This window comes from Oncorhynchus keta, chromosome 8 (assembly GCF_023373465.1).
Source record: "Oncorhynchus keta strain PuntledgeMale-10-30-2019 chromosome 8, Oket_V2, whole genome shotgun sequence".
Classification (NCBI taxonomy): domain Eukaryota; kingdom Metazoa; phylum Chordata; class Actinopteri; order Salmoniformes; family Salmonidae; genus Oncorhynchus; species Oncorhynchus keta.
In genome coordinates this window covers 22,011,732-22,023,965 of record NC_068428.1, presented here as the reverse complement: position 1 = coordinate 22,023,965, position 12,234 = coordinate 22,011,732, and the positions used below count along the sequence as shown (strand labels likewise).

The window sequence follows — 12,234 nt, the reverse complement described above, 5'->3', positions numbered from 1 at the left end:
CCAAGCTCTGTTCCTTCATTATTCACACACCACTGTGTTCTCACTGCATATCAATAATACATCACACACATTCACGCATTCAATAATTCACTGTTCTGAAACCTGGCAAGGCCTTCAATCCACTGATGTTTCTCTTCATACTGTGTGTGTGTGTGTAGTGTACCTCCTCGGCAGTAACCATGGCGATGACGTTGACTCCCTGCTCCCAGACCATCTGCCAGAAGTCTGCAGAGGTGTTGGCCAGCGGTCCATGGGTGGCGATATAGTGCCATTCCTCCCCACTGATCATCACCTGCATGACACACACACACACACACACACACACACACACACACACACGCACACGCACACGCACACGCACACACACACACACACACACACGGTTAGAATCAATTAAACACACACAGGAATACCCTTACACATCCATCTTCTGAAACAAAAAACACATGCACACAAACAGACAACAAACAACCAAATCAGTTAAGACTATACTATCACATTCATTTTTCAGAAAGTGTATTGAGCACAAAGAGAGCTGTACAATATAATGGTCTACCACAGGAGGGCAATGTTGCCATGTTTCACATAGGGCTTGGTGGTACACTATATATACAAAAGCATGTTGACACCCCTTCAAATTAGTGGATAGGATGCCACCTTTCCAACAAGTCAGTCCATCAAATTTCTGCCCTTCTAGAGCTGCCCCGGTCAACTGTAAGTGCTGTTATTGTGAAGTGGAAACATCTAGGAGCAACAACAGCTCAGCCACAAAGTGGTAGGCCACACAAGCTCACAGAACGGGACCGCCGAGATCTGAAGCACGTCAAAATTGTCTGTCCTCGGTTGCAACACTTGCTTCCGAGTTCCAAACTGACTCTGAAAGAAACGTCAGCACAAGAACTGTCTGTCGGGAGCTTCATGAAATGGGTTTCCATGGCCGATGAATTGGAACGTCGACAGTGACCATTCCCAATTGGCCAACATCAGTGCCTGACTGAATGGAAGCAAGTCTTTGCAGCAATGTTCCAACATCTAGCAGCAAAGGGGGACCAAATCCATATTAATGCCCATGATTTGGAGTGAGATGTTCAACGAGCAGGCGTTCACATACTTTTGGACATGTAGTGTATATTCCTCAATACACTTTCACCCTTAACACTTCAGGTAGCCCCTTTTAACTAAGGGCTGGAAATGGAGTGCCATTACCCAACACAACCCCAACCCATCACAATCCCAACCCAACCACAACTCAACACAACCCCAACCCAACACAACCCCAACCCAACACAATCCCAACCCAACCACAACTCAACACAACCCCAACCCAACACAATCCCAACCCAACACAATCCCAACCCAACCACACTCAACAACCCCAACCCAACCCAACACAATCCCAACCCAACACAATCCCAACCCAACACAACCCCAACCCAACACAACATCAACACATCACAATCCCAACAAAACACAACCCCAACCCAACACAACACCAACCCAACACAACCCCAACCCAACACAATCCCAACCCAACCCATCACAATCCCAACCCAACCACAACCCAACACAACCCCAACCCAACACAATCCCAACCCAACACAATCCCAAACCAACACAACCCCAACCCAACCACAACCCAACACCAACCCATCACAATCCCAACCCAACCACAACCCAACACAACACCAACCCAACCCAACCACAACCCCAACGCAACCCAACCCAACACCAACACAACCCCAACCCAACACAATCCCAACCCCACCCCAACACAGCCCCAACGCAACACAACACAACCCCAACCCAACACAACCCCAATGCAACGCAACCCCAACGCAACCCCAACGCAACGCAACCCCACCCCAACCCCACGCAACCCAACCCCAACGCAACCCCACCCCAACGCAACACAATCCCAACCCAACACAACCCCACGCAACACAACCCCAACGCAACCCAACCCCAACCCAACACAACTGTAACCCAACAGAACCCCAACACAACCCTAACGCAACACAACACAACCCCAACCCAACACAACCCAAACCCAATGCAACCAGCTGAGTGATCAGGCCACCTCGTGACCATAAACACAGTGTTCAGGAACAAACAGGGGTTTTGTCCTCAACTTCCTCAGATGACTGAAATAAGAGGGTTACACGTTATTAGGCCATGGTTCAGTACTGAGTTAGCATTCCATTCACACACACACACACACACACACACACACACACACACACACACACACACACACACACACACACACACACACACACACACACACACACACACACACACACAAACACACACACACACACAACGAGGAGCTAAGAGCATGGGCACAGAGTGAGAGAACAGCTCAAGCTCATTTAAGAGGGTTTGGGGTTTGGACCACATTCCCAGGGAATTCCATTGAGTCTATAATTTGTACATGTAGGCGATATGTATAAATAGTCTTTAAAGGACCTATTTACTTCCTTCCTTGATTCATTCCTTCCCTCCCTCCTTCCTTAAAGGTGACCCTTAATCTACAGTTGAAGTCGGAAGTTTACATACACCTTAGCCAAATACATTTAAACTCAGTTTTTCACAATTCCTGACATTTAATCCAAGTAAAAATTCCCTGTTTTAGGTCAGTTAGGATCACCACTTTATTTTAAGAATATGAAATGTCAGAATAATAATAGAGAGAATGATTTATTTCAGCTTTTATTTATTTCATAACATTCTTGGTGGGTCAGAAGTTTACATACACTCAATTAGTATTTGGTAGCATTGCCTTTAAATTGTTTAACTTGGGTCAAACGTTTTGGGTAGCCTTCTACAAGCTCCCCACAATAAGTTGGGTGAATTTTGGCCCATTCCTCCTGACAAAGCTGGTGTAACTGAGTCAGGTTTGTAGGCATCCTTGCTCGCACACACTTTTTCAGTTCGGCCCGCAAATTTGCTATGGGATTGAGGTCAGAGCTCTGTGATGGCCACTCCAATACCTTGACTTTATAGTCCTTAAGCCATTTTGCCACAACTTTGGAAGACCCATTTACAATCAAGCTTTAACTTCCTGACTGATGTCTTGAGATGTTGCTTCAATATATCCACATAATTTTCCTCACTCATGGTACCATATATTTTGTGAAGTGCACCAGTCCCTCCTGCAGCAAAGCACCCCCACAACATGATGCTGCCACCCCCGTGCTTCACGGTTGGGATGGTGTTCTTCGGCTTGCAAGCCTCCCCTTTTGTCCTCCAAACATAACGATGGTCACTATGGCCAAGTTCCAAGTTCTATTTTTGTTTCATCCAACCAGAGGATATTTCTCCAAAAAGTACAATCTTTGTCCCCATGTGCAGTTGCAAACCGTAGTCTGGGTTTTTATGGCGGTTTTGGAGCAGTGGCTTCTTCCTTGCTGAGCGCCCTTAAAAGGTTATGTCAATATAGGACTCGTTTCATTGTGGATATAGATACTTTTGTACCTGTTTCCTCCAGCATCTTCACAAGGTCCTTTGCTGTTGTTCTGGGATTGATGTGCACTTTTCTCACCAAAGTACATTAATCTGTAGGAGACAGAAGGCGTCTCCTTCCTGAGCCGTATGATGGCTGCGTGGTCCCATGGTGTTTATACTTGCGTACTATTGTTTGTACAGATGAACGTGGTACCTTCAGGCATTTGGAAATTGCTCCCAAGGATGAACAAGACTTGTGGAGGTCTACAATTATTTTTCTGAGGTCTTGGCTGATTTCTTTTGATTTTCCCATGATGTCAAGCAAAGAGGCACTGAGTTTTAAGGTAGACCCTGAAATACATCCGCAGGTAAACCTCTAATTTTATTTATCTGTTATTTTACCAGGTAAGTTGACTGAGAACACGTTCTCATTTGCAGCAACAACCTGGGGAATAGTTACAGGGGAGAGGAGGGGGATTAATGAGCCAATTGTAAACTGGGGATTATTAGGTGACCATGATGGTTTGAGGGCCAGATTGGAAATTTAGCCAGGACACCGGGGTTAACACTCCTACTCATACAATAAGTGCCATGGGATCTTCAATGACCTCAGAGTCAGGACACCTGTTTACCATCCCATCCGAAAGACAGCACCCTACACAGGGCAGTGTCCCCAATCACTGCCCTGGGGCATTAGGATATTTTTTTAGACCAGAGGAAAGAGTTCCTCCTACTGGCCCTCCAACACTACTTCCAGCAGCATCTGGTCTCCCATCCAGGAACTGACCAGGACCAACTCTGCTTAGCTTCAGAAGCAAGCCAGTGTGCAGGGTGGTATGCTGCAGGCAATGACTCAAATGATGTCAATTAGCATATTGGAAGCTTCTAAAGCCATGACATAATTTTCTGGAATTTCCCAAGCTGTTTAAAGGCACAGTCAACTTAGTGTATGTACACTTCTGACCCACTGGAATTGTGATACAGTGAATTATAAGTGAAATAATCTCTCTGTAAACAATTGTTGGAAAATGTATTGTGTCATGCACAAAGTAGGTGTCCAAACCGACTTACCAAAACTATAGGGCAGGGTAGCCTAGCGGTTAGTGTTGGACTAGTAACCAAAAGGTTTCATGTTCAAATCACCAAGCTGACAGGGTACAAATCTGTCATTCTGCCCCTGAATAGGCAGGCCTTCATTGAAAATAAGAATTTGTTCTTAACTGACTTGCCAACTAAAATGTTTTAAAAAGTTTGTTAATTTAGAAGAAATTTTTGGAGTGGTTGAAAAATGAGTTTTAATGACGCCAACCTAAGTGTATGTTAACTTCCGACTTCAACTGTAAATGGCCTGGATAGAGGAAAGCAGTGGTGTTTTTCCACACTTCTACTTGGTGACAGCAGCACACTAAACAATAGTTGGGTGAGCGTCAGAGAAAAGGGATATGGCTAACTCTGATCAGTCTACTTGTGTAGACTCTGTGTCCTGACCCCACCTTGATGTGTGAAGCATTGATGTAGCCTGTGTTGTTCTCCTTGTTGGGAACCAGCTCCACCCGGTTCTCCTCGTACGGAACCACGTCACGGAACCGGTTCCGCTCGCCGTTGTCGGGCAGCGTTGCCGTGGTGACCACGCAGTCGGCCCTCTTCTTTGGGATCTGCTCGTACTCCGTGAAGACCCTCTCCTCCTCCAACTTCAACTCTAGGGTCTTACACTGGAGAGAGATAGAGGGTGAGAGCGGGACGGAGAGATAGAAGAGGAGGGGGGTCGAAAGAGTTGAGTTAGTTAGTTAGAGTTAGTTGAATTCAAGAGTGATAGGACTCTAACTCAATTCCAAAATGTCTATAATGCAACTTTTTGATCATCCACCCTAAAATATTCCAACCCATATGACCCTACCTACACTATGAATTCCTGTTCTCCATCCCCACAGTCTATGTGTAGTAGAGTCAGTGGAATGTGTTGTTGGGCTGGGGCTTATTGTGGCTGGGCTGTGAGTGAGAGGGTATGCAGCCAGGGGCTGGGGGAGTCTGTCTGTCTCTCTCTCTCCCCCCTGGGTCACATTCCTGACATATTAGCGGGCCTAGAGGCGATAAGCACGGTCATGCCACACGTTCCACAGCCCACTTAGCGCTCTGCTAGCCCCCGCTAGCCTAGCAACGCCTGGGACAAAGGCTGTGTTTCACACCTCCCAGAACAACTGTCTGGACTGGTGAAGAAGACAGACAACCACAGCTAGCTGTGTTAGCCATGAAATACTGCTCTACTGTAGCCTAACCTACACTTACATAGACAAACAATGGTAAAGGACAACAATAGGTTAGTTAATAACACTATCCAAGGTGGTTGATAATGTGCACAGGTGCTTTCAAAACCGTTAATGGGGATCCTAATGAAATACCAAAAAGAGAATTATGGGGCTTACGTATAGTAAGTAGAAAACCAGACGCCTGGAATCTCAGGTACTTTCTGACGCTGTCCCCCCCTCCCCTGTTGGGCATAGTTGTGGTGTTGTCTTACCCGTTCATCAGCAGCCTTGGCCCCATCCTCCCGGGGGTTCTCTGGTACAGGCACCCTGGCGACATAGAGCCCGTTGAGGGCCGCCATCATCAGAGGTCTCTTTATTGAGTCCACCGACATCTTCTGTCTCTCCAGCGTCTTCAGGAAAGAGGACAAGCCCGCTGTCATGGTTAAGGTTACCGTAGCGATGCAAAGACTGAATCGCTACGGTCTGGTGAGTGTGTGGGTTAGGTCTGTTTGTCGCTAAACTTTGCTTGATCTGTCCTGGGTGCCCTTGGTGGGGGAGTAGAAGTGATGCTTTGCTAGCTGTAGACTGTCTGTCTGTGGATCCTACAGAACACTCACTCCCCTGATCTATCTGACCACATTGTCTGAGCTCGTTACAGACTAGACCTGTTGCTTCTCTTCTCTCTCTGCCTCTCTTCACTCCCTCTTCCCATACAATCCTCCCCACTCTCGCTTTCTCTCCCTCTCTCCTTTGTTCTCTCTCACCTTTTCTTTCTCCCTCTCACCCCTTCTTTCCCTGTCTCTCTCTCTGTCTCCCTCTCTCTCGTTCTCATTTTTCCTTTCTTTTCCTCCTTCTCTCTGAGACACCAAACCCTGGCCCACATTGCCTGGTCCCTCCCTCCAGGATTACTTATCCTAATCTTCCCTCCACCCCTCCACCTCTCCCCCTTCAGCCCTCCTGGATCAGCCCAAACAACAGCTTGGGGGTCAGGGGGGAACCCTTAGGGTCTGGACCGAAATCTATAGGGGAGCAGGTAGGGGAGAATGGGGGTGGGTAGACGTATGGGCGCTATAGGCTTATGGATGAGAGGGGGTAGGTATAATGGGGAAAACATATAGGGGCATATAGCCATATGGAAATTAAAGGCTGACTGGACAGGGAGGCTTTAAAGTTGGGACTTTCAACATGCTAACAAACACGCATGCACCCCCCCCACAAAAAGGGTAATCTAATGGATTAATGGTGGTAAGCTGTAAGGACTGGAACCTAATGTTACCCTCAGGTGCTGAACTCCAGATTACTGTGTTAATCACTTACTGGGAAAGTACACCGCAGACAAAACTCTAACTGTTTGTTGACAGCAAGGATGATGTTTTAGACATATCTTTAACAAATCTTGTTTTTAGGCACTGTTCACTGTGTTTACCTCCTCAACGCCTTGGACTATTGAGGAGGACTTAATGAAGTGAATTGATGAAGTGGACATGTGACGGTTGTAACAATTTGTAAAGCCATGCTATAGCAATGGGTTCATACAGAATACATGTTCCCCACATAATAGGCATACGGTATGTTTCAGTATCGAACACACCAGAATATAATCTAGAATAGAATAGATTGAATAGAATAGATTGAATATAATAGATTGAATAGAATAGATTGGAGTAACGTGTATCTTACCCTCTGTGCAATCTCTCTCTCTACTATGCTATCCTCTAGAGAGAACATCTCAGACACTGGCCTCTCTTTGACTGGCTCCTTCCGGACCCTCTCCTTCACACTGGTCAGGTCTGGCTCAGAGATTGACGGCCCCAGCACTGCCCCATTCATTCCAGCCTGATCCCCACGGGTCAGGGTACCACCACCACCCCCTACACCGCCCTGACTCTGCCCAGCTTTCAGCACCCGGGCCTGGGCTTGGCTTGGGTCCTTGGTTCCCTGGGTCTGGTGTCCCTGGTTGTGGTGGTGAGGGTGGCTGTGATCGCGGGAGCGGAGGGGGGCGTTGGTGGCTGGCCTAGGGTGTCCGGGGTACTCCGGAGGGGGCTTGTTGGGGAGCTTGGCAAGGGCGGCCTGGAGCTGGGCATTAATGTCCTCGTTCAGACCTGGGATCTGCACGTCCAGCTCAGGCCTCTCCTCTTCCTCCTCCTCCTCCTCCTCTTCCTCGCTCTCACTGCTGTGGATCAGCATGGTGGCGTTGGAGAGGGTCTTCTGGTGCTGGTAGGCCCCGCCCACTCCCTGCGTGGAGGACGGTATGGGGGTCTCTGGCGCTCTCTGCACAGGCAGCTCTTTGGGCTGGTGAGATTGGGATTGGGGGGGTTGTGATTGAGGTTGGGTCTGGGGTGGCATCACGTGCTCTCTGAGAGTATTCCTCCTGTTTAGTGGGGCAGCCATCCCCTTCAGAACCACCATGCCCTCCATTCCTCCCCCTCCTCCCCCCCTCATGCTGCTGGTCACTTCCATGCTGTGTCTCTTCCCCAGGGCTGATCGGTGCTTAGCTGCAGTTAGCGGTTCGCTAACCTCCTGCAGAGACTGGTGCACCACGGCAGAGCTGTCCGGCTGGAAAGTCTTCACCGACAGCTGCACCATGCGGGTGACCAGCTCGGGGCTGCTGCCGCCCATGCAGTGGTGCCGGTGGCTGGCCAGGTCCGGGGTACTTGTGGCGGGTCGGAAGGACGGGTAGGGAGGGGGCGGCCGCGACATGTGGTTCCTCAGCATGTTAGCCGTAGCGCCGTAGCTCCCTGTAGTAGCCCCCTGTTTGGTGTTGGCTAGTTCAGGCGTGCTGACCGTGTGAGAGATGGAGCTCCCACCCCCTCCTCCTCCACATGCAGACTGGCAGTGGCCCTGACTGGCTCCGGGGCCCAGGTGAGGAGCAGGGTTCACAGGCTTACTGTAGCTGACCTGAGGGCCATAAGGGTTAGGTCCTGGATAGGGGCCCCTCTCTCTCATCTCTGGCTGGCTATAAACCAATGCCTCTGGCTGACGATATGCATAGGCATTACTAATATTGAGACTCCTCAGTGATTGGCTGTGAAGGTCATGGTGGGCGGGGAGCATGTGGCACTTCTGGCGCATCACAGCTTCATACTCTGGTGTGGGCCTATAGGAAGGGGCGATGATGGCGCTATGGCGATGACTCGGGATGTAGTCGGGGCGCATCAGCTCGCTGCCAGGGATACTGAGGTTAGAGGAGATGGGTGAAGGTTGTACGAAGGTTTGGGAGTGGTTGAGGGAGCTGAGGCTAGGACTACTGTACATGCTGCCATTGGGAACACTTCCATTGCGGAAGCCGAATTCGACCGGACACCGGTCCAGACTAGTCTCAGACTTGTAGTAGGGGTCTTCATGGAATATGCTGTCTGTAAAGAGAGGGGGGGAGACATAGGAGAAGCAATGCGTTACAGATTCACACACATACAGAAAGCATCCAAACACACATATTCACATACTGTTTTCATACACTATCAAACACACTCAGATCAAAATGATCAATGCCACCCTTCAAATAAGAGCTTATCACACACCCACACAGAGTTACCCACACTGGGTTACCCACACAGAGTTACCCACACTGGGCTACCCACACAGAGATACCCACACTGGGTTACCCACAGAGAGTTACCCACACTGGGTTACCCACACAGAGATACCCACACTGGGCTACCCACACAGAGATACCCACACTGGGTTACCCACACAGAGTTACCCACACTGGGCTACCCACACAGAGATACCCACACTGGGTTACCCACAGAGAGTTACCCACACTGGGTTACCCACACAGAGATACCCACACAGAGATACCCACACTAGGCTACCCACACAGAGATACCCACACTGGGTTACCCACAGAGAGTTACCATTTACATTTACATTTAAGTCATTTAGCAGACGCTCTTATCCAGAGCGACTTACAAATTGGTGCATTCACCTTATGACATCCAGTGGAACAGTCACTTTACAATAGTGCATCTAAATCTTAAAAGGGGGGGGGGGGATACCCACACTGGGTTACCCACAGAGAGTTACCCACACAGAGATACCCACACTGGGTTACCCACACAGAGATACCCACACTGGGTAACATATACACAATGTTTTCTCCCACTCTCTCCGAAGTGTCAAAGATCATGATGGAAGTGTTCTGGATTAGAGGGCAGAGGAAGTGGGTGAATGAGTGAACGCCACCACATTTCTCAGTTTCTCAGCACTCCAATCAAAGTGATCTGATTGGCTGAGAGATTGTTGAAACCGAAATAGACACGGACTGATACTACTGCTGGGAAATGCATAGTTAGCTTGATTTAACGGTTGACTTTTATGACCATACAATGACTTCCTGTGTAGATGGATACATCTACAAAGTGTGGAAGGAGAAAACACTTGAATGAGTTAAATCATATCAAGACCACTTCAGGTTACACGCCATATGGAGAGATGGAGCAGTGATTGTAACTGATGATATAAGTGAATGTTATTCAGTATAAAGGAGATATACGTCATACATGAGCACCATGTTGAACTCTAACCTACATGAAAATGTAAAAGTCATGGAAATGTGTTTTTGTCCAGTACCTTGAGAGCTCTGTGTGTCCTGGTAATGCTCTGCATACTGGGAATGCATTGGCTGGAGGATACAGGACTGTGGCCGTGGCTAGAGAGAGCGAGAGAGAGAGGGGAGAGAGAGAGAGAAAGAGAGAGAGAGGGGGAGAGAGCGAGAGAGAGAGGGGGAGAGAGAGAGAGAGAGAGAGAAAGAGAGAGAGAGAGAGAGAGAGAGAGAGAGAGAGAGAGAGAGAGAGAGAGATGGAGAGAGAGACAGAGAGAGACAGAGAGAGATGGAGAGAAAGAGAGAGATGGAGAGAAAGAGAGAGAGAGAGAGAGAGAGAGAGAGAGATGGAGAGAGAGAGACAGAGAAAGAAAGAGAGAGATGGAGAGAAAGAGAGAGATGGAGAGAGAGACAGAGAGAGAGGGAGAAAGAGAGAGATAGGGAGAGAGAGAGAAGTTAATTCAAACCTGTGATCTAAGGGGTCTCCCACAGTGGACTGTGGTCCTCCAGAGAGTCTGATTTGGACTGTACCACCATTGTGCCACATATAGCCTCCTCATTGTCCCACCAGCAGGGCGGGAGAGAGGAAAATCACTGACTCTATTGTCAGTCACATCGGAAACGCAACGCCCCAACAACGCCCACACAACATTCAAACAACGCCCTAACCACCCACCACCACCACCGCCTGGGTTAGGGCTGATAGAGAGGGGCTTTAAATCATCCTTCAGTCTGAATTCAAACTTTAACCCTATAATACACAAGCTACTCTACAGAGCTCAACCAGTGGCAAGCAAAGATGGCAAGGAACTTCTATTGCATTTGTAATTAATATATCTAACATGCAAGAGGAGCCAAACAAATGAGACATGACTGAGTGATTGACAGTACCAGAGAGAGGCGGTGGGTCCAGGTGGGGCGCCTCCTGATAGGTGCAGGGGAGTGGGCGGGTCTAAGGGGAGAGAGACAGAGAGAGAGAGAGAGAGAGAGAGAGAGAGAGAGAGAGAGAGAGAGAGAAAGAGAGACAGAGAAAAAGTAGATAATGCTGATTTATTGGCACATTGAACCATAGTTATAAAACTCAGTGGATAGTGCTAAAACAATGACGTCATATCTGAATTCTGCCATCTTCATGCACGTTCGCCACTGTGGAAACCTGACAGTATAACCTAATGTTAAGACTCACTCTGCACAGATCTTGTTCTGTTTGTAGAACTTGTGTCTGGCCGTGAAGAGCCGAGCGATGTACTTGGACAGCTCTATGTCATCCTGTGGACACACAACACATGTACACAATGTCAACACATGTAAACAATGTCAACACACAACACATGTACACAATGTCAACACACAACACATGTACACAATGTCAACACATGTACACAATGTCAACACATGTACACAATGTCAACACACCACGACAGACAATACATGTGCACAATGTCAACACACAACACATGTACACAATGCAACACACGTACACAATGTAAACACACAACACATGTACATAATGTCAACACACGTACACAATGTCAACACACAACACATGTACACAATGTCAACACACCACGACACACAACATATGTACACAATGTCAACACACCACGACTAAGAACACATGTACACAATGTCAACACACGTACACAATGTCAACACACCACGACACACAACACACGTACACAATGTAAACACACAACACATGTACACAATGTCAACACACAACACATGTACACAATGTCAACACACAACACATGTACACAATGTAAACACACAACACATGTACACAATGTCAACACACCACGACACACAACACATGTACACAATGTAAACACACAACACATGTACATAATGTCAACACACATACACAATGTCAACACACCACGACACACAACACATGTACACAATGTCAACACACCACGACACACAACACATGTACACAATGTCAACACACCACGACACACAACATATGTACACAATGTCAACACACCACGACTAACAACA

The 12,234-nt window shown here is 47.9% G+C and overlaps 1 protein-coding gene across 2 annotated transcripts in view; it reads right to left on the bottom strand.

Annotated features, from left to right (window-relative positions):
• Nucleotides 1-12,234, bottom strand: part of LOC118386616 (tyrosine-protein phosphatase non-receptor type 14-like) — a 114,270-nt gene that overhangs the window by 4,474 nt on the left and 97,562 nt on the right. For both annotated transcript variants that reach the window (XM_052523838.1, XM_052523839.1), the window contains exons 10-16: nucleotides 11,420-11,502; nucleotides 11,125-11,185; nucleotides 10,263-10,341; nucleotides 7,371-9,046; nucleotides 5,963-6,100; nucleotides 4,938-5,156; nucleotides 164-292 (exon numbers count right to left, since the gene is read on the bottom strand). In XM_052523838.1, the coding sequence (XP_052379798.1) occupies nucleotides 164-292; nucleotides 4,938-5,156; nucleotides 5,963-6,100; nucleotides 7,371-9,046; nucleotides 10,263-10,341; nucleotides 11,125-11,185; nucleotides 11,420-11,502 (2,385 nt within the window). The remainder of the gene's footprint in view (nucleotides 1-163; nucleotides 293-4,937; nucleotides 5,157-5,962; nucleotides 6,101-7,370; nucleotides 9,047-10,262; nucleotides 10,342-11,124; nucleotides 11,186-11,419; nucleotides 11,503-12,234) is intronic.